The sequence below is a fragment of the Copadichromis virginalis genome, linkage group LG4 (assembly GCF_057382275.1).
Source record: "Copadichromis virginalis isolate Kocher_CV1m ecotype Utaka linkage group LG4, C_Virginalis_male_GT1.1, whole genome shotgun sequence".
In the NCBI taxonomy this organism is placed as follows: Eukaryota; Metazoa; Chordata; class Actinopteri; order Cichliformes; family Cichlidae; genus Copadichromis; species Copadichromis virginalis.
The window spans coordinates 23,991,841-24,012,182 of NC_140621.1; the positions used below are offsets into that span (position 1 = coordinate 23,991,841).

A 20,342-nucleotide genomic window follows, 5' to 3' on the forward strand; every position below is an offset into this window, starting at 1 on the left:
ACTGTTAGCAGAGCCGTCCCATGTCTGACAGTAATAGACTGCAGAGTCTCCCTCCTCCACATTCTTGATAATCAAACGATAATCTGTTGTTGACTGATGAGTGGATGTGAATTTTGGAGAGGAGAACCCAGAGCCATAGGTTGGAGAACTCCAGCCATGATAAAAGGACACCACAAACTGAGGACTTCCTCCTGGAATCTGTTTATGCCAGGCAGCAGCATTAGTAACAGTCCCCAGGTTACAGTCCATGGTGGCTGTCTCTCCTTTCCTCACTGATAAAACAGGAGGTTTCTGTGTCAGCACCGTCACACCACTCACACCTGCAAACAACAAGAAGACATGGAGTCAAGAGAAATACACTGACATTTAAATGTAACATGAGGTCTATTCTTCAGTATATTTTAGACTCTTTACATGTTAGAGCAGTGATGAGAGCACAGAGAGTCACCAGCATGTTGTCACTGTGCTTTGGGAATGGAAAAGAGATTTGACTCCTTCTGTAGAGGAGAGGACGTGTGAACCATTAAATATGTCACTGAAACTCAGAGAGACTGACAGGAGGAGGAGCACTGGATTCCCCCCCCCTTTCTCTAAACTGTATCATTAACATTATTTTCATAAACACTGATGTTGGTAATGTCTTGTTGTTTTCTTCTTATTTTTCCCTTTATTTATTTCTTTTTTGTTTGTTTGTTTATTTGATTGTTGTTTTGAATTTTATAATGGTTACTATCGCTACATCTAAAATGAGACAGGATTATAGTATATAGTATATTTTATATTTAAACTTGTGCTTTATTCAAAAAAATAAGCCTTGATGTGAATTTTGCTAAATTTAAATTCATCACTGTCTAGAGAACACTGTTAGATATTTTTAATGATGCTGAGGTTCTTGTATATTTACCTCACTAAACGTTACGTTAGTGACTAGAAAATTCTACAAAATGACAGTAATGATATTAGCATTATTTGCAGCAACATTAAGTTTTCAGCTTAAAAGTTCCAAACTATGAAAAACCATTAAGAACATCCAGTGTGAGTATCGCATCAAGTCAGTTAAACTTCTGGTCTGATCAGTCAAGTAGCAGAGGTTTGTTAGATTGTTAATCAATTTCAGCTGCTTTAGTCTTAATGCAATCAACAACAGGTGCACAACACGGGCAATGGTGAAAGAACAATCAAAACAAATGATTTTACACGTGGGAGTCACTGGCATTTTCCCCTTTTACTTTTTCTGAGTGTTTCTTTACTAGTTTTGTATTTGGCTATGGTCAGTGTCATAGCTGGTAGCATGAAGAAAAACCTGGACTCCAAATCCTCCAGTACGGCGGAGGAGTGTGTGTCTCTGGTCCAGTGGATTCCAGGTTCCTACTGATGCAAGACAATACTCATGAGAAGAGAGCATACAGGAACTTCCTGAAGACCAAGTGAATTGTAGAGGAGTAGAGTTGAGAGTAGAGCTGCAGTGAAGATTAGTTACAGAGCTGGACTCAATTTAGTTTATTTTGTTATGAGAAGTTCATAGACCAAACCAAAGAGGTAAACTGCCTTTAATTTACCAAATTATAGTGAAATGCAGCCTGAAAATATAATAATACAAATCACATTTTATAGTCCAGGAAAGTCTCATCTAATGTTACAGAGAGTTGACACAACTTCATTTGCATGAAGTTATAAAAGATACCGAGACCTGCAGATGTATCCTGGACAGGAAGAGAGGGAGGAGGAGATGTGATGCTTCATTAACTGAGTGTGAAGATTCATTTGCAAGTTTACAACCAACATTTTAAACCAGTGACACTTGCCCTCTCTGTTACTCAGGAAGTATTGTTAAATGATGCTCTCTAGTGTTCAAATATTACACAGTCTGTATATCAGAATACACTAATGTTTTAACTATGGGAAGAAGACATTTAAAAAATGGTGTGCTTATGAGTGCTTTTTTTTTCCTATATGTACCCCTCTCCAAAATTTAAGAGTTCATTTTAATCATTTTAAATTTATGTTACCACAACACAGTGACACAATTTCTTATTTACTGACAAGAAAACACATTTCTTAATCAATGCTTTTATTATTTAATGCAACATTCCTGAAAATACTTGTTGAAAACCAGCAAATGAATACATGACTTAAACCTGTTGCTTTATTCTGATTTCTAACACGTAAAGACTGTAATGAGCAAACAGCACAAGCAGTAAAGAAGCAGATTTTAAATGCACATTCTGGTCCTCGACTATTCAGTGGGACATTCTGACTTCTTGATGGTTTTCTCTGAAGTCTGTGAGCCCAAAGACACTTTACATGTATAAACCTTATCCATGTTCCAGTCTGACGTCTGGATGGTCAGAGAGCTGCTGATTTGGTAAGTCTGGTCTGGTCTCTGAACAGCAGTGCTGGTAGAGATCCCACTGCTCACTGGACTCCCACCAGAAAACCAGCTCACATCTGCAAAAGGCACAGACTGACTGGACAGACAGACCAGAGAAGCTGTGTCGGACTGGAGCTCAGCACTGGATGGAGGGAAGACTGTCAGGACAGGAGGAGAGAGGCTGGAGCCTGAAAATACATGAAGAACATTCACAAAACAAAAAAAGATAAATAAAAGAAAGAAGGAAATTGGAAATGAAGTCATAACCAGAAGTAATCAAGAAGAGTCAATATGGAATAAACATAACATTTGTCGTGAAGTTAGAAGAAAACAAAACTAATGTACAATACCAAAATATATGGATCCAACATATTGTTTGAATTTCTTTTTTTTACCAAATAAAATATGATTAGTTACTGTTTAACTTTCCATGTAATATGTCTTTCATTTAATTCTACAGGTTTCTGCATAACATGTCAGCTAATGTGGGTAATTTTCTTTCATGTCAAAGTAAAGTGTACAGCCAGGTTCTAATCACTTCAAATTTTGAACTTTAGTAACACTGTTAAAAGCTATTGGAGAAAGAGAAAACGGGCCTTTGTATGTTTTTGAAATGCCAACCTAAACATAAATTAAAAGCAATAAGAACGGGAAAACAACATATTTCACATCCTTTTTTATAGAACTGGTTTGACCCCATTTCACATTTTTAAACATGTCATTCATGTCTCCTGTATATGGAGACAACCTGAAACTATTTAAGATTGTACAAAATCATAAAAAATGATGCAGCACAAGAAACATATTGAACTAAGTAGTCACCAGCAGATTTGTGCAAAATCTCTCTTGTTTTATGATCATTTAAAAAGCACTTACTTGTCACAATCAGCTTGGTGCCTTGTCCGAATACCACAGTGATTCAGTTTGTATACATGGCTGTACAAAAACCTCCTGACTGTCACTGATGAGGGGAGAGGAACTGAAACATCCTGTAGAGACTAACTTTCACTGTCAACATCTCATTCCCTTCATCAATCTGTTTGTATTTTATAACTGTGTCTCTCTGTGTAGTCATGTTTTTTCTTTTATGTCACTTGTTTTGTGCAAGATTTAATAAAGTCCTCGTTATTGGCCAGCATTAATCAGAGCTGTACTGCCTCTCAATAAGATTTTGGCCACAGTCTGCTTCACTATGAACCAGCTTTATTGGAAGAGTCTTCCAATGTCTAACAGGAACTCACTGCAGAGTCTCCTGTCTCTGCGTGATTGATAATAGACTTGAAATCAGTATTTGGTCAGGATTTAGATATTAATCTGTCTGAGGAGAATCCTGCTGAAAAGGCAGGTGAGCTGTGAGAATGATGAAATCTCAGAACTGAGGAGAAGAACCAGGAACCTTTTTGTACCAGCTGAAATAAAAGCTTTTAGCCTTTTTAATGTTGTATTTGAGCAGGTTAAAGGTTAAAAAAAAAAAGAATTTAAAAAATGAGCAATCCAATGTTTAATAAGATGATGATGAGGACGTAGAGTTGAATCTTTCTGAGGAGAATCTTGTTTCAAAGCTTTTGAACTGTCAGAATGGAGAAATCTTGGAACATACAGAACTTGTTTATACCAGCTAACAAAATTCCTATCATCTCTCTCAATGTTGCAGTTGAGAACAGCTAGTTGAAAACTTTGTACTTAAGTACAGTAAGTAAGTATTTCTATTTGGTTACTTCCCACCTCTGGGGACAGAGAACCTATTCCAACGCCAAGTGAGCTGCCAGAATGACAAAACTGAGGAACCCCTCCTTCTTTTTTAGACCATCTAACATAATTCAACCACGTTGCACCTGAGAACAACTTCTTGACCTGGAGAAACCTTGTGGACAGCAGGTATCTGGATAAACACTTCCGCTGCATTAACATGTGCCAACAAACACAGAAAGAACATGAGTGAAATGTCTTTCTCCAAAAACATGGGCTATGAAACAGATGAGAAGAACGACTTACATTTTAGAGAAGTGATGAGAGAGCAGACAGTCCCCAGCATGTTGTCAGTGTGAGGTGTAAACATCCTTAACTATTCAGTTGAGTTGTGAAAAGAATTGTAGTGAGAAGCAAGCACCAGATAAATTTTATTTTGCTGCATTTTCACTTGAAACATTTTTGAACTTTAACAGTATCTATTTAGGTTGATTAATGTGATTTACTGCAGCTGGAATGTTACAGTTATCAGAATTTTAGACAATCATTTATCAAATTGCTGTTATTTAAAAACGTGCACATCATTGTGTACAATTGGTGGTCCTTGATATTTTATATACTCATTTTATATATCAGTGATGATTGCTTAAATGCATCAAAAAGAGTAATTCCGTGTTTCTTAAAAACACTCTCTAAAGTTGGTGGGTTTTCATTGATGAACATTAAAATAAAAAATAAAAAAATAACAATAAAAACACACTATTTGAAGGTGGTGGGTTTACACTGAGTTTGCTGAATGGGTCTTTTGTCAGCATGTGGAAAAAAATAGCATCAAAAAGCAGAAGTATCAGTGAGGAGGTTTTTGTCACAGTGTAAATCACTGTGATGTGTATTCACTAACAGAGCTGTCCCATGTCTGACAGTAATAGACTGCAGAGTCTCCCTCCTCCACATTGCTGATGATCAAACGATAATCTGTTGTTGACTGATGAGTGGATGTGAATTTTGGAGAGGAGAACCCAGAGCCATAACTTGGAAGACTATAGCTATGATAAAAATACAGCACAAACTGAGGAACTCCTCCTGGAATCTGTTTGTACCAATAGACATAGCTATCAACAGTCCCCAGGTTACAGTCCATGGTGGCTGTCTCTCCTTTCCTCACTGATAAAACAGGAGGTTTCTGTGTCAGCACCGTCACACCGCTCACACCTGTAAACAGCAATAAGACATGGAGTCAAGAGAAACACAAGCACATATGAATCCTACAAATAACTACTGATCTGAAGTGTAAATGAGGTTCCATACATGTTAGAGCAGTGATGAGAGCACAGAGAGTCACCAGCATGTTGTCACTGTGTGTTGAGACTTGGAACTTGGAAAGCAATAGAACTGCTTCTGTAGGAGGAGAGGAGGTGTGAACCATTAAATATGACACTGAAACTCAGAGAGACTGACAGGAGGAGGAGCTAAACCTGGATAGTTTGTGATGTTTGGGGTAACTTAACTAGAGGGTAATTCTGCTTTTGTATTAATAATTGTTGGTGATAGTGATGTCTCCCTCCTCTCCCCTAAAAATTGTGGTGTTATATTTTATTATCATAAGTATCATAAATAACTATGTCCTTCAGTTTTATTATTGATGCTTTAACCATTACCAGTTTTTATATTTATATTTAGACAAAAACAGAGCAGAACCCCACTAACTGTTATAATTAGTCAACAAACAAAATGCATAACCTGCATTGTGGTTCGGGTTAGGAGAACATTTTATAAAATATTACATCATTAATGAATATTGAACAACTGAACAAAGAGTTCAAATACAGATCACATTGATACAAACATTTTGATATAGTTCAAATACCAGTTTCTCTCATCTATATTATATTTTATTATTATAAGTTATTATAAGTTGGTTTCTATGTTCTTAAGATTTATTATTGATGCTTTAATCATTACCAGTTTTTATATTTGGACAAAAACAGAGCAGAACCCCACTAACTGTTACAATTAATTGTTATAATTAGTCAACAAACAAAATGCACAACCTTTTGTGTAACATCACATGAAACCGGAGTTGTTAGGGTTAGGAGAACATTTTATAAAAGGTTACGTCATTAATGAATATTGAACAGCTGAACAAAGAGTTCAAATACAGATCACTGTGATACAGACATTTTATTATAGTTTCTCTCATCTACATCTTGAGAGTTAAACAATCTGATTATCACTGTGACACATATTATTGCAAACTGATGAAACTGAGCACCACTGTTACTAACACTCAGGATGTAACTCTTCTAATCCTGGTGCACAATGCTGGTGGTGAATACCTGTTTGCACACAGGTGTGTACAAAAAAGTACTCACATTTCTTGGGTGACTGCTGCCTCTAAACATATCGGTCTTGTGTGCTGCTCAGTAACATTCAGTATTTATTATTTACTGTTACTTATGCTTATGTTGATTGTTGCTGTGGGTTTCCATACTGTGTTGTTCTCTTTTTGCTTGTTTTTTTTCCCCAGCAGGTGATCAAACAGATTTTTAGTGTCTTTTCTCTCTGTCTCTCTGTTTTTCTTTACCTCTCCTTCTCTTGAGCCTCTTCCCAACTTCTCTTTTCTTCGTCTTTCCTATCCCCAGGTTCTGTCCATTTAGATTGTAAGAACTTAAAATTAAAAAAAGAAATCAATACATAAATAATAAATATCGAACAAACTGTGACAATCAAGTGGACCATTATGGCAAAAGCTGTAACGATCAGCTTGCAAAAAATACATCTGTTGGACATTTTCCTTGGCCTTGAGACAATACAAAAACCCCCCCCAAAGAAACGAATTGAGTCTGATGTCTATTATATTACTTATAGATAACAGCATACAGTATTGGTCTCCTGTTTTGTATATCATTATTTGAGTAGTTTTGACTGAATAGTCCCCTCTTGGCTTTTTTCATGATTTTCCTGATTAATATTAAAATAAAAAAACAAAACAAATAACACAGTATTTGAAGGTGGTGGGGTTTCAGTGAGTTGTTGGAGGAGTCTTATTAGGATACCAAAAAGCAGAAGTATCTGTGAGGAGGTTTTTGTCACAGAGTAAATCACTGTGATACCCCACTGCTAGCAGAGTCATCCCATGTCTTACAGTAATAGACTGCAGAGTCTCCCTCCTCCACATTTTTGATGATCAAACGATAATCTGTTGTTGACTGATGAGTGGATGTGAATTTTGGAGAGGAGAACCCAGAGCCATAGGTTGGAGAACTCCGGCCATGATAAAACCTCACTACATGCTGAGGAACTCCTCCTGGAATCTGTTTATACCAATAAGCAGGATAGTTATCAACAGTCCCCAGGTTACAGTCCATAGTGGCTGTCTCTCCTTTCCTCACTGATAAAACAGGAGGTTTCTGTGTCAGCACCGTCACACCACTCACACCTGCAAACAAGAAGAAGACATGGAGTCAAGAGAAACACACTGACATTTAAATGTAACATGAGGTCTTTTCTTCAGTATCTTTTAGACTCTTTACATGTTAGAGCAGTGATGAGAGCACAGAGAGTCACCAGCATGTTGTCACTGTGTGTTGAGAATGGATTTGTAATTTGGAAAGAGATTTGACTCCTTCTGTAGAGGAGAGGAGGTGTCAACCATTAAATATGTCACTGAAACTCAGAGAGACTGACAGGAGGAGCAGCACTGGATCCCCCCCCCTTTCTCTAAGCTGTATTATTAACATTATTTTCATGAACACTGATGTTGGTAATGTCTTGTTTTTTTCTTCTTTTTTCCCCTTTGTTCATTTATTTATTGTTTGTTCGTTTGATTGTTGTTTTTGTCATGGTCCCTGTGCCCTGCTGGTCAATCCTCTATTGGGCAATATGTTTGTGGTTTGTTTGCTCTCTCGCCCTCTCTCTCTCTCTCACTCTCTCTCTCTCTCGCCACGGCGATGCTCACTGCGGGCTCCCGCTGCTGGCCCACACACCTGCTCATCACCACACCGGCCGCTGATCCCAGCTGATTACTGCACTACTTAGATGGCGAGTCTGCACTAGTCTTCGCTGGATCGTTGAACTATCAGCGTCAGTCAAACTTGTGTATCTGCCAACCTGTATCTTGAAAGCCCTTTGTTATTATCCCGCTAACCCGACCTTTTGTGTTTAGATCGTTTTTGGAACCGGATTCTGAGAGGAGTGACTGAGGAGGAGCTTTTGTACGGAAAGTGTGGAACACCTTTTCCCCTAACCCTGTTTCCCACGGACCCTGGCGACCCGGACCCGTTTCCCCTGCACATTGTACATAGCCACTTGGTGATTGTGTTCACTGTGAATAAACGCACTGTTCTTCGCTTAAAGGGAAACCCTGGCCTGCGCCTGAGTCTCTTTCGGACCCCCTAACAGTTTTGAATTTTATAATGGTTACTTTCTCCACATCTAAAATGAGACAGGATTATAGTTGGTTATATTTTACTTAAACTTGTGTTTTATTCAAAAAATACGCCAAGATCTAAAATTTGCTAAATTTGAATTCATCACCATCTAGAGAACACTGTTAGATATTTTTAATGATGCTGAGTGTTAGATTTGTATTGTTGATTGTCATTTATGCTTAGAAATATTTACTCATATATGCTTAGAAGTGTATATAATCATTGGTGGATTGAAAGGATATTTCATCCTAAAGTAACAGCTCTGTGTGTTAGGGAGTGCATCCGTTCTTCTAGAGTGTCCTTGGTATAAATCACATACTCCCTAGGAGAGTTTCTCTTTTCTTGTTGATTTATGGTATAGCAAGCACACGTATATCTGTTTAAGTATAAGAGCCTTTTGTTCAGATGGACCGCTAGACTCCTGGCACCAGCTTTGGGGAGTCTTCACAGGGTCACATCTGGACACCACACACACACACACACACACAGTATTCTTTGTTCACATGTATACCTATGTAAGATGTCATATGTTAATGACCCTATGCATATTCATGTAACCACAATAAAAGGAGTGCTATGGGGAGCCTGGCTGAGAGTCTGACGGAGGTCAAGTGGTGGAACGACACTCGGCTCCAGCCAGCTTTCCCTCATGCATGAGTAAAACCAGCCTGCTTGTGTCTTGCTTTGCAGTGTAACTATATTGTCTTCAACGTTCCAGCGGATAGGTACAAGCTACAAACCTATCACTGAGGTTCTTGTATATTTACCTCACTAAACGTTACGTTAGTGAATACTTTCACACTAACTTGATCAGACTGCTTTTGCAGCTTTTTCTCCCAGTACAGCTCTCTCCTCCAGTCCGAGTCACCTCCTGATAGAGGGAGAGCCTCATTAGCTGATCAGCCCCAGCTGCAGTTAAGTAGCAGAGGGGGTTGTTAATCAGCACAGGAGCACAGAGGCTGCAGCCAGAAAATACACAGTGTTCAACAGCTATAAATGCCATAAAAGTCTAAAAGTCTAGAAAATGACAGTAATGATATTAGCATTATTTGTAGAAACATTAAGTTTTCAGCTTAAAAGTTCCAAACTATGAAAAACCATTAAGAACATCCAGTGAAAGGGAAGCACAGGAAATATATGGTGTTCCAAAAAAATTAAAGAAACACTTTTTAAGAGTATCGCATCAAGTATGTTAAATTTCTGGTCTGATCAGTCAAGTAGCAGAGGTTTGTTAGATTGTTAATCAATTTCAGCTGCTTTAGTCTTAATGCAATCAACAACAGGTGCACAACACAGGCAATGGTGAAAGAACAATCAAAACAAATGATTTTACACGTGGGAGTCACTGGCATTTTCCCCTTTTACTTTTTCTGAGTGTTTCTTCACTGGTTTTGTATTTGGTTATGGTCAGTGTCTTAGCTGGTAGAATGAAGAAAAACATGGACTCCAGCTCCTCCAGTACGGTGGAGGAGTGTGTGTCTCTGGTCCAGTGGATTCTGAGTTCCTACTGGTGCACGACCAGTGTTGGTCAAGTTACTTGAAAAAAGTGATCAATAACTAATTACTGATTACTTATTTTCAAAAGTAATTAATTACTTAGTTACTTAGTTACTTTTTAAAAACACGATTTACAACCTGAATAGGTGATAAAGCGATAGATCTTTCAGCCCAATTCTACTTTTTCTACATAATCCATCATACAAAATGTAATCAAATGGAAAAGTCTCTTTTTTTTAACTTGTTTTATTAGTTTTAATCTTTTAACTTTATGCATCAAGCAAAAATTAAATTATATGCAACATTCTCTGACTGGAAGAAATTTGTTTAACATTTAAACCTATTTTCTGCACATTCCAGCACATAAAATAAAATATTTTTTTTCGTGTTTACACTCACTCTTTCAAATAGATGCAAGTAAAACACAGCAGAAAATAAATAAAGTCAAAGACTAGCGGTCTATTTTCACCTGTAAAGCAGGAGTGCGGTAGGCGGAGGTTTACCCTGGTGCAGGTGTGCCGCAGCGGTCAGTTGAGGAATCCGCGAGTTTCTCTGTGAGTTTCCCATTACGTCGTAGCTACTCGGTGCTTGCTTGGAAGTTTAGGGGTTTTTTCGCTGTAAAAAGAAGTTTTCTTCCCACGCACAACTGACGCTAATGTTTTTGTCACTTTTTATGGAATCAAACTTAAAATAACGTCAGTACTTCCACGCTTTAAACGCTGCACGCTCATACCCTCTCCCGCACTGATATATTATCCACTGTTGATCTGCACACAGCTGTTGTCATGAACGTCGCACTTGCTTACGTCACTGTCATGAGACATTCTCGCAAAAAAATCACGGTTTTAGTAACGCAGTAACGCAGCGTTCCTACGGGAAAGTAACGGTAATCTAATTACCGTTTTTGCAATAGTAATCCCTTACTTTACTCGTTACTTGCCCATCTCTGCCCATCTCTGATCAAGACTAATGTGATATATTAGATAATTTCTATATTGGTTACAATTAAGATTATTTTTACTTTTCCAGTTCACGAGGACTGTTTTCTTGGCAATGCATAGGGCAGCCATATGGGCTATATTCTTTTCTGTAGTGACATAATCTAAGATGCCCAACAAGCACACTAAAGGGGAAGTTGAAATGTAACATTTCAGACACTTTGATAAGTATTCACATATCTCGCGCCAAAACTTCTGAACTGGTGAACAGAACCAAAGAGCATGGATGTAATTGTCCGGTGTATTGGCTTGACAGTGTGAGCAGTTGTTGGAGAACATAAAGCCCATCTTGAACATCTGATGACCTGTATAGTGCACTGTATGTAATATTTTGTAGTATTGAAGTAATTGAAGACTGGGATTTCTAATTAAATAAAGGGTTTTTATGCATACCTGAGACCAGGTCTGGACTGGGACACCGGCCCACCAGTTATTATAAGGAAAAGCCATAAAGCCTTTGAATGAATACAAATGCTGTTGTGACAGTGATGTACACTATCTTGTTGGTATATATGTATTAATCCAATAAACTTAAACCTACACCATCCTCCCTATTCTGGTATTTTAAACAGTACTTAGGGGAAATATCAAACAATCTAATCAATATTTACATATACCTAACTAGCAGTGTTGCCAACTCCCAGCAAGAAAATAGGGAACAACCCTCCACTCTCTGCCTCATGATGCTTAATTGACTTAATAGACTGTAATTTATTGCCAGGGTAAAAAAAAAATGCACAGAAACCAATTATTTTTCTACAGTAATTAAATACATTCAACATCTTTCTTCAACCGAATTGTAGACTGCACACATGGTACCTTCCCAAAGGAAAAAGTACCATCTGTATTATTATTAATAATAATAATAATAATAATAATTTAACTTAATTTAATTTAATTTAATAATTTAACCCATTCACTCAGTGAAGCAGTATATTCCTCTTTCATAACAACAAATTAGATACATTGATTATCTAAAAAAAAGAAAAAAGAAAAAACAATAGGCATACACAAACACAGTTTGTCTATCTATAAATGTTTACATTCTCTTTCTACCTCACTAACATGCTTCTTCTCTCTGCAACTAGAGGCTACAGCTTGGAATCTGATTCAGAAATAACATGTTGACAATGTTTTGATCAAACGTATTTTACACCACAATGGTATTGAAAGCTGAAGATGTGAGACTTTATGAGTGAATAATGTGTGTATATTTTGGTGCTTTTTTTTTAAATTTAAAATGAAAGTGCAAATGAAAAAAAATTACAATGAATAAATTCAATAAAGCAATGTTTAAGAACTAATTGTGTGCCTTTGGTGCACTGAGTTTGTGCACAAAAAGCAGAAGTAAGGAGTGAGGAGGTTTTTGTCACAGTGTAAATCACTGTGATACGTACTCATTAACAGAGTTGTCCCATGTCTGACAGTAATAGACTGCAGAGTCTCCCTCCTCCACATTGCTGATGATCAAACGATAATCTGATGATGACTGATGAGTGGATGTGAATTTTGGAGAGGAGAACCCAGAGCCAAAGGTTGGACCACTATTGCTATAATGAAAATACAGCACATACTGAGGAACTCCTCCTGGAATCTGTTTATACCACCGAGCAGCATTAGTACCAGTCCCCAGGTTACAGTCCATGGTGGCTGTCTCTCCTTTCCTCACTGATAAAACAGGTTTCTGTGTGAGCACCGTCACACCACTCACACCTGCAAACAACAAGAAGATATGAAGTCACGAGAAACATATTGACATCAGTATACATGTGTGCAATATAAATCAAAGTGTTTACATGTTAGAGCAGAGATGAGAGCACAGAGAGTCACCAGCATCATGTCAGTGTGAAGTACGAACTGATTTGGAGAAAAGCTGCTGGAGAAGCCATTTAATAGAACTATCAGGAGGAGGAGGTGTGTCTCCTCCTCTCCTTTTTTTTCTTTTGTCTTAATTTGTTTCTTTATTAGCAACATAATGTATATATTTTGATTGAAGCGTATAATCAGAATAATGAGAAAATAATACCAAGGCCTCCAGAAGAACAAAGGGACTAATACTTACATTAAAACAAAATGGGGGAAAAGAACTAGGCATACAAATAGCAAAGGAGGATTGGTCATGTGGGTGACACACAAGCTCAACAAATTGAAGAGAACTTACTTGGGGAAAATTGAATTTGTGTGTTTCTTAGACCTTAAAAGCAAGGAATGTGGGTGACAACAGCAGGAAATGAAATGAATGCCACCCACTCACAAAATCTTTGGGTAGGCAACAAAATTCAAATATACTGGGACAGTGCATGTCTAACACTAAGAAAAAAACTAGGCTGTGAAATCCCTGTAGATGCCATTGTGCTGTATCTTGGAGTAATTAAAGTATTGCTCATTGTAGGTTGCAAAAAAAATAGCACAATTGGTATATAAAGGGAAATCTTTATGAGAAGATAACTTTCTTGCAAATGTTTGAAGGAGACGCCTTTTCATAAAAGTGGAAGAAATGGATTGCCTTCATGTGTCATGGTCTAACAGTATTCAGCTGTCTCTGAATGATCAAATGATATGAACTGAAACATTTCCATTAAAAACAGCAGTTCCATTTTATTTTACAGAGAGCTGATATGTCATTTACTTGAGGTTATAAATGAGTTACTAAGACCTGCAGGTGCATCCTGAAGAAACAGAAGAGCAGAGAGGTGATGCTTCACTAACCGAGTGTGAAGATTCATTTGCAAGTTTACAACCAACATTTTAAACCAGTGACACTTGCCCTCTCTCATACTCAGGAAGTATTGTTAAATGATGCTCTCTAGTGTTCAAATATTACATAGCGTGTATTTCAGAATATACTAATGTTTTTATTATGAGAAGAAGACATTTAAAAAGTGGTGTGCTTATGAGTGCTGTTTTCCTCCGTGTGCCCCTCTCTAAAAGTTAAGAGTTCATTTTAATCGTTTTAAATTTATGTTACTAACAAAACAGTGACACAATTTATTATTTATTTTAACCAATGCTTTTATTAATTTATGGCAAAACATGAATTCCTGAAAATACTTGTTAACAATCTGCAGATGAATACATGACTTAAACCTTTTGCTTTATTCTGATTTCTAACATGTAAAGACTGTAATGAGCAAACAGCACAAGCAGTAAAGAAGCAGATTTTAAAAGCACATTCTGGTCCTCGACTATTCAGTGGGACATTCTGACTTCTTGATGGTTTTCTCTGAAGTCTGTGAGCCCAAAGACACTTTACATGTATAAATCTTATCCATGTTCCAGTCTGACGTCTGGATGGTCAGAGAGCTGCTGATTTGGTAAGTCTGGTCTGGTCTCTGAACAGCAGTGCTGGTAGAGATCCCACTGCTCACTGGACTCCCAGCAGCCAACCAGCTCACATCTGCAAAAGACACAGACTGACTGGACAGACAGACCAGAGAAGCTGTGTTGGACTGGAGCTCAGCACTGGACGGAGAGAAGACTGTCAGGACAGGAGGAGGGAGGCTGGAGCCTGAAAATACATGAAAGATGTTTAGAAAACAAAAAAAGATAAATAAAAGAAAGAAGGAAATTGGACATGAAGTCATAAAACCAGAAGAAATCAAGAAGAGTCAATATAGAATAAACATAACGTTTGTGATGAAGTTAGAAGAAAACAAAACTAATGTACAATACCAAAATATATGGATCCAACATATTGTTTGAATTTCTTTTTATATTTTTACCAAATAAAATATGATTAGTTACTTTTTAACTTTCCATGTAAGATGTCTTTGATTAAATTCTACAGGTTTCTGCATAACATGTCAGCTAATGTGGGTAATTTTCTTTCACGTCAAAGAAAAGTGTACGGCCAGGCTCTAGTCACTTCAAAGTAATTTTGAACTTCAGTAACACTGTTAACTACTATTGAAGAAAGAGAAAATGGGCCTATGTATGTTTTTGAAATACCAACCTAAACATAAATTAAAAGCAATAAGAACAGAAAAACAACATATTTCACATCATTGTCAGAGAACTGGTTTGACCCCATTTCACATTTTTTAAACATAAGTAATTCATGTCTCCTGTATATGAGACAACCTGAAACTATTTCAGATTGTACAAAATCATAAAAAATGATGCTAAACAAGAAAAATATTGAATTAAGTAGTCATCAGCAGATTTTTGCAAAATCGCTCTTGTTTTATGATCAGTTAAAAAGCACTTACTTGTCACAATCAGCTTGGTGCCTTGTCCGAATACCACAGTGATTCAGTTTGTATACATGGCTGTACAAAAACCTCCTGACTGTCACTGATGAGGGGAGAGGAACTGAAACATCCTGTAGAGACCAACTTTCACTGTCAACATCTCATTCACTCCATCTGTTTGTATTTTATAACTGCATTTCTCTGTGTGTAGTCGTGTTTTTTCCTTCTTGTCACTTGTTTTGTGTAAGACTTAATTAAGTACTCATTACTGATCTGAATTAAACAGAGATTCACTGTCTCTTAATGAGATTTTGTTTATTCTGGTTCACTATGACGGAGCATTTTTGGGAGAGTCTTCCCATGTCTGACAGGAACTCACTGCAGAGTCTCCTGTCTCTGCATGATTGATAAAAGACTGCAAATCAGTGTTTGGTCAGGATTTAGATATTAGTCTGTCTGAGGAGAATCCTGCTGAAAATGCAGTTGACCTGTGAGAATGATGAAATCTCAGAAATGAGGAGAAGAACCAGGAACCTGTTTGTACCAGCCGACATAAAAGCTTTCAGCTTTTTTTAATGTTGTATTTGAGCAGGTTAACGGTAAAAAATCCAATGTTTAATAAGACATTATCTGAAAATTGTATGTTACACTGAATTTTCTTGATTGGACTATACTCAAGTGAATGAGTCTAAGAAAGCATATGTACTGCCAAGAGGTTTGTAACACATTGTGATAAGTACAGTGTCTTCTATTTCTGCGAACTTGATAGTTAAATGATAATTAACGTTTGATGAGGATGTAGAGTTGAATCTTTCTGAGGAGAATCTTGTTTCAAAGCTTTTGAGCTGTCAGAATGGAGAAATCTTAGAACATACAGATGATCTTCTCTAGGAACTTGTTTATACAGCTAATAGAATTCCTATCATCTCTCTCAATGTTGCATTTGAGAACAGCTTGTTGAAAACTTTGTACTTAAGTACAGTAAGTAAGTATTTGTACTTGGTTACTTCCCACCTCTGGGGACAGAAAACCTGTTCCAACGCCAAGTGAGCTGCCAGAATGAAAACTGAGGAACCCCTCCAGGAACTTGTTTAGACCATCCAACATAATTGAACAATCTTGCAGCTGAGAACAACTTCTTGACCTGGAGAAACCTTGTGGACAGCAGGTATCTGGATAAACACTTCCGCTGCATTAACATGTGCCAACAAACACAGAAAGAACATGTGTGAAATGTCTTTCTCCAAAACGATGGGCTATGAAACAGATGAGAAGAACGTCTTACACTTTAGAGAAGTGATGAGAGAGCAGACAGACCCCAGCATGTTGTCAGTGTGAGGTGTAAACATCCTTTAATATTCAGCTGAGATGTGAAAACGATTGTAGTGACAAGAGAAGCAACAGATAAAATTCAATGTAGCTGCATTTTCACTTCATATGAAACATTTTTAAACCTATTATGCAACTTTATCAGTATCCATTTGGGTTGATTAATGTCATTTACTGCAGCTAGAATGTGACAGTTATCAGAGTTTTAGGAAACCGTTTGTCAAATTGCTGTTATTTAAAAACACACACATAATAGGTTTAATTGTGTTAGATGCACATAATTTAAAATGCACATAATTGTGTACATATATATGGCAATTTGTGTTGTTGGTGGTCATTATACTCCTCGATATTTTATACTTTCAGTGATGAATGTAAAAATATATCAAAACAAGTAATTCAGTATTTATTAGCAGACTGTCTGAAGTGGATGAGTTTTCAATGATGAACATTAAAATAAATCAAAAATAACAATAAACACACTATTTGAAGGTGGTGGGTTTACACTGAGTTTGCTGAATGGGTCTTTTGTCTGCATGTGAAAAATAGAGCATCAAAAAGCAGAAGTATCAGTGGGGAAGTTTTTGTCACAGTGTAAATCACTGTGATACGTACGCAGAAGCAGAGTCATCATATGTCTGACAGTAATACACTGCAGAGTCTCCTGTCTCTGCTCGCTTGATAATGAACTGGTAATCAATGTTTGATGAGGATTTAGAGTTGAATCTGTCTGAGGAGAATCCTGTTCCAAAGCTGAGTGAGCTGCCAGAATGAAGAAATCTTAGAACATACTGAGGAGCCTCTCCAGGAACATGTTTATACCATCTAACAGAATTCCCATCATATCTCTCTATGTTGCAGTTGAGAACAACTTCTTGACCTGGAGAAACTGTGTGAACAGCAGGTGTTTGGGTCAACACGATCACTGCATCAACATCTGCCAGGAAACACACACAAAAACATGAATGAAAAGTTTACCTCCAAAAATATACACCCTAAAACAGAAGATCTTACATGTTAGAGCAGTGATGAGAGTGCACAGGATCCACAGCATGCTGTCAGTGTGAGGTGTAAATGATCTTTACTGTTCAGCTGAGATGTGAGTGAGATTGTAGTGAGAAGTGAAGCGATACTGACACTTAAAGACACAGAGGAGAGGCAAACCAAAGGAGGAGGAGATTCAACACAATGATTTTCATTCATAGAATAAAAAATCATTTATAATGCAAATAACATCAATTAAATGTTTCTGGCTCATGTTCAACCGACACACTTATGGCTGTCATGACATATTGCTCATGAAAATATTGTTGTAAAGGGAATAAATATTATGTAACTGATTATTGACAGTTTTAGGTGTTAACACCAATCTCTTTCTAGCTGAAATGTGAGCAGGACTTATGTGAAAAGAATAAACAGTAACGTTTATAAGAACATGAGGTAGAACAAGTCTCAACAAATTCAGAACAGTTGTAGTTTAAATGCAAATGCCCTTATCCTCACACATCACACGTTTTCTTCTCGTCTTATATTTATTTCTGCCTGATGTATAGTTATCACTATTTAAGAGCTGAGACTGGTGTTTACTAAATTTCTATTACTTATAGATAACTTTTAGTTATATACAGTATTAGTCCACTTCTGACATGTTTTGGCTGATTAATATCTCTATATTCCTCTGCTTGCTTTATTCATATTTTCAATGATGAATATTAAAATTAATTTAAAAAACAAAACAAAACAAATAACACAGTATTTGAAGGTGGTGGGATTTCAGTGTGTTTCTCGGATGTGTCTTTTTTTCAGCATGTGAAAGAGCATCAAAAAGCAGAAGTATCTGTGAGGAGGTTTTTGTCACAGTGTGAATCACTGTGATACCCCACTGTTAGCAGAGCTGTCCCATGTCTGACAGTAATAGACTGCAGAGTCTCCCTCCTCCACATTGTTGATGATCAAACGATAATCTGTTGTTGACTGATGAGTGGATGTGAATTTTGGAGAGGAGAACCCAGAGCCATAGGTTGGAGAACTATGGCTACGATAAAAATACAGCACAAACTGAGGACTTCCTCCTGGAATCTGTTTATGCCAGGCAGCAGCATTAGTACCAGTCCCCAGGTTACAGTCCATGGTGGCTGTCTCTCCTTTCCTCACTGATAAAACAGGAGGTTTCTGTGTCAGCACCGTCACACCGCTCACACCTGCAAACAACAAGAAGACATGGAGTCAAGAGAAACACACTGACATTTAACTGTAACATGAGGTCTATTCTTCAATATATTTTAGACTCTTTACATGTTAGAGCAGTGATGAGAGCACAGAGAGTCACCAGCATGTTGTCTGAGTGGGCTGAGAACTGAGTGGAGAGGCGATGGTGGAGGAACTATTTAATACAACTAACAGGAGGAGGAGCTTTGGAGTTTTCTTTTTTCCGCTTGCCTGTGTTATTAATATTAATAACAATAATAATATGTCTTGTATATATAGTTTTTTTTTAATTATTTTGGAATGGTTAATAGCCATTCTTTTTCCATGGTTGGTTATATTTTATACTTTTAACTTGTATTGTATTTATAAACTATAATTAGATTAGCATATTCTGAAGCAACATAAAGTTTACAATTTCAGCTTTAGCTCTGTAAAAAAATCATTTTCACAGAAAGTTATTCTCTCACATGTCAAACTTTGCACAACAGTGGGATCATCTAATTAAATAACTAAATATCTGTAAATAAGATGGGCCTGTTTAAAATGTGATGTATAAAAACAGTTTTTTAAAAACAGAAGCAGTTTGCTGCTTGAAATTCCCACCCTGTGATAAACCATTAAGATTCAGCAACAAAATAAAAATTATATAATTATCTCAAAATTTGTCACAGCAGTTGCATCATGACAGCTGACGGCATTTTGCTGTGAGACAAAACTGCACATTCCAGGGTGGCCTTTTGTTGTGGGCAGTCTGAGGTACACCTGTGCACTACTCATGATGTCAGATCAGCATCCTGATGTGGCACACCTCAATATGGCAGATGTGCCCAATACCACACATTTGGACTGATTTGTGACCACTGTTTGGGAGGGATGGTTATATTGTGTATCTGGAATGAATTTTAGGTCTCTACGTCCATCCCATGGGGAATGGGAGCAGTAACAAAGGTGTTGCATTTATATTTTTGTTGAGTGTAATAATGAGGAGGTTTTTGTCACAGCCTGAATCACTGTGATACGGGTGCGGAAGCAGAGTCATCCCACGTCTGACAGTAATACACTGCAGAGTCTCCTGTCTCTGCTCGCTTGATAATGAACTGGTAATCAATGTTTGATGAGGATTTAGAGTTGAATCTGTCTGAGGAGAATCCTGTTCCAAAGCTGAGTGAGCTGCTAGAATGAAGAAATCTTAGAACATACTGAGGAACCCCTCCAGGAACTTGCTTATACCAGTTAATATAATTCCTGGCTTGAAATCATATTCACAATTAGCATGTTTTTGATCAAATTCTAAGAAGCTTGGAAAGAAGATGACCTGGATGACTGAGAACCTTCACAGTTTTTGATCAGACATATGCTACAGTACAATAATAATAAAAGCTGATGATGTGAGGCTTTGTGTGTGAATAATGTGTGTGTATTCTGGGGCTTTCTTTATTTAAAGTGAAAATTTAAATGAAGATAAAAATAATATCAATAAAAATAACAGAACAATGTTTAAAAATTAATTGTGTGAGTCTGGACCAAAAAAAGCACAAGTTGCTAGCTTTGAGTTGCTAGATATTAGATATTATATTATTAGATATTAGTCATATTTCAATCACTCTGTCTTTATAGGGTGGTGAAAAAT

General features: G+C 37.1%; 1 protein-coding gene, 1 pseudogene and 3 gene segments (V, D, J or C); all 5 read right to left on the reverse strand.

Annotated features, from left to right (window-relative positions):
- Positions 1 to 2,063: 2,063 nt before the first annotated feature.
- On the reverse strand, positions 2,064 to 5,438 carry LOC146711496 (immunoglobulin lambda-1 light chain-like; annotated as a pseudogene). The gene is made up of 4 exons (XR_014920293.1): positions 5,369 to 5,438; positions 4,954 to 5,272; positions 3,248 to 3,297; positions 2,064 to 2,559 (listed from the first exon to the last, which is right to left on the reverse strand). The product of XR_014920293.1 is annotated as an immunoglobulin lambda-1 light chain-like (transcript).
- Positions 5,439 to 7,161: 1,723 nt separating this feature from the next.
- LOC146711497 (immunoglobulin lambda variable 3-21-like) lies at positions 7,162 to 7,633 on the reverse strand. The segment is given in 2 exon segments: positions 7,162 to 7,499; positions 7,594 to 7,633. Coding segments are annotated over 2 exon segments (378 nt in total).
- Positions 7,634 to 12,366: 4,733 nt separating this feature from the next.
- On the reverse strand, positions 12,367 to 12,824 carry LOC146711498 (immunoglobulin lambda variable 3-21-like). The segment is given in 2 exon segments: positions 12,367 to 12,698; positions 12,782 to 12,824. Coding segments are annotated over 2 exon segments (375 nt in total).
- A 1,155-nt stretch (positions 12,825 to 13,979) lies between these two features.
- Positions 13,980 to 17,618, reverse strand: LOC146711499 (immunoglobulin lambda-1 light chain-like). Its single transcript, XM_085455444.1, has 4 exons — positions 17,519 to 17,618; positions 17,116 to 17,441; positions 15,194 to 15,227; positions 13,980 to 14,493 (listed from the first exon to the last, which is right to left on the reverse strand). Exons 1-4 carry the CDS (start codon positions 17,556 to 17,558, stop codon positions 14,171 to 14,173), a joined length of 723 nt encoding a protein of 240 aa, XP_085311570.1. The 5' UTR covers positions 17,559 to 17,618; the 3' UTR covers positions 13,980 to 14,170.
- A 752-nt stretch (positions 17,619 to 18,370) lies between these two features.
- Positions 18,371 to 18,839, reverse strand: LOC146711500 (Ig kappa chain V-VI region NQ2-6.1-like). The segment is given in 2 exon segments: positions 18,371 to 18,705; positions 18,800 to 18,839. Coding segments are annotated over 2 exon segments (375 nt in total).
- Positions 18,840 to 20,342: the final 1,503 nt, after the last annotated feature.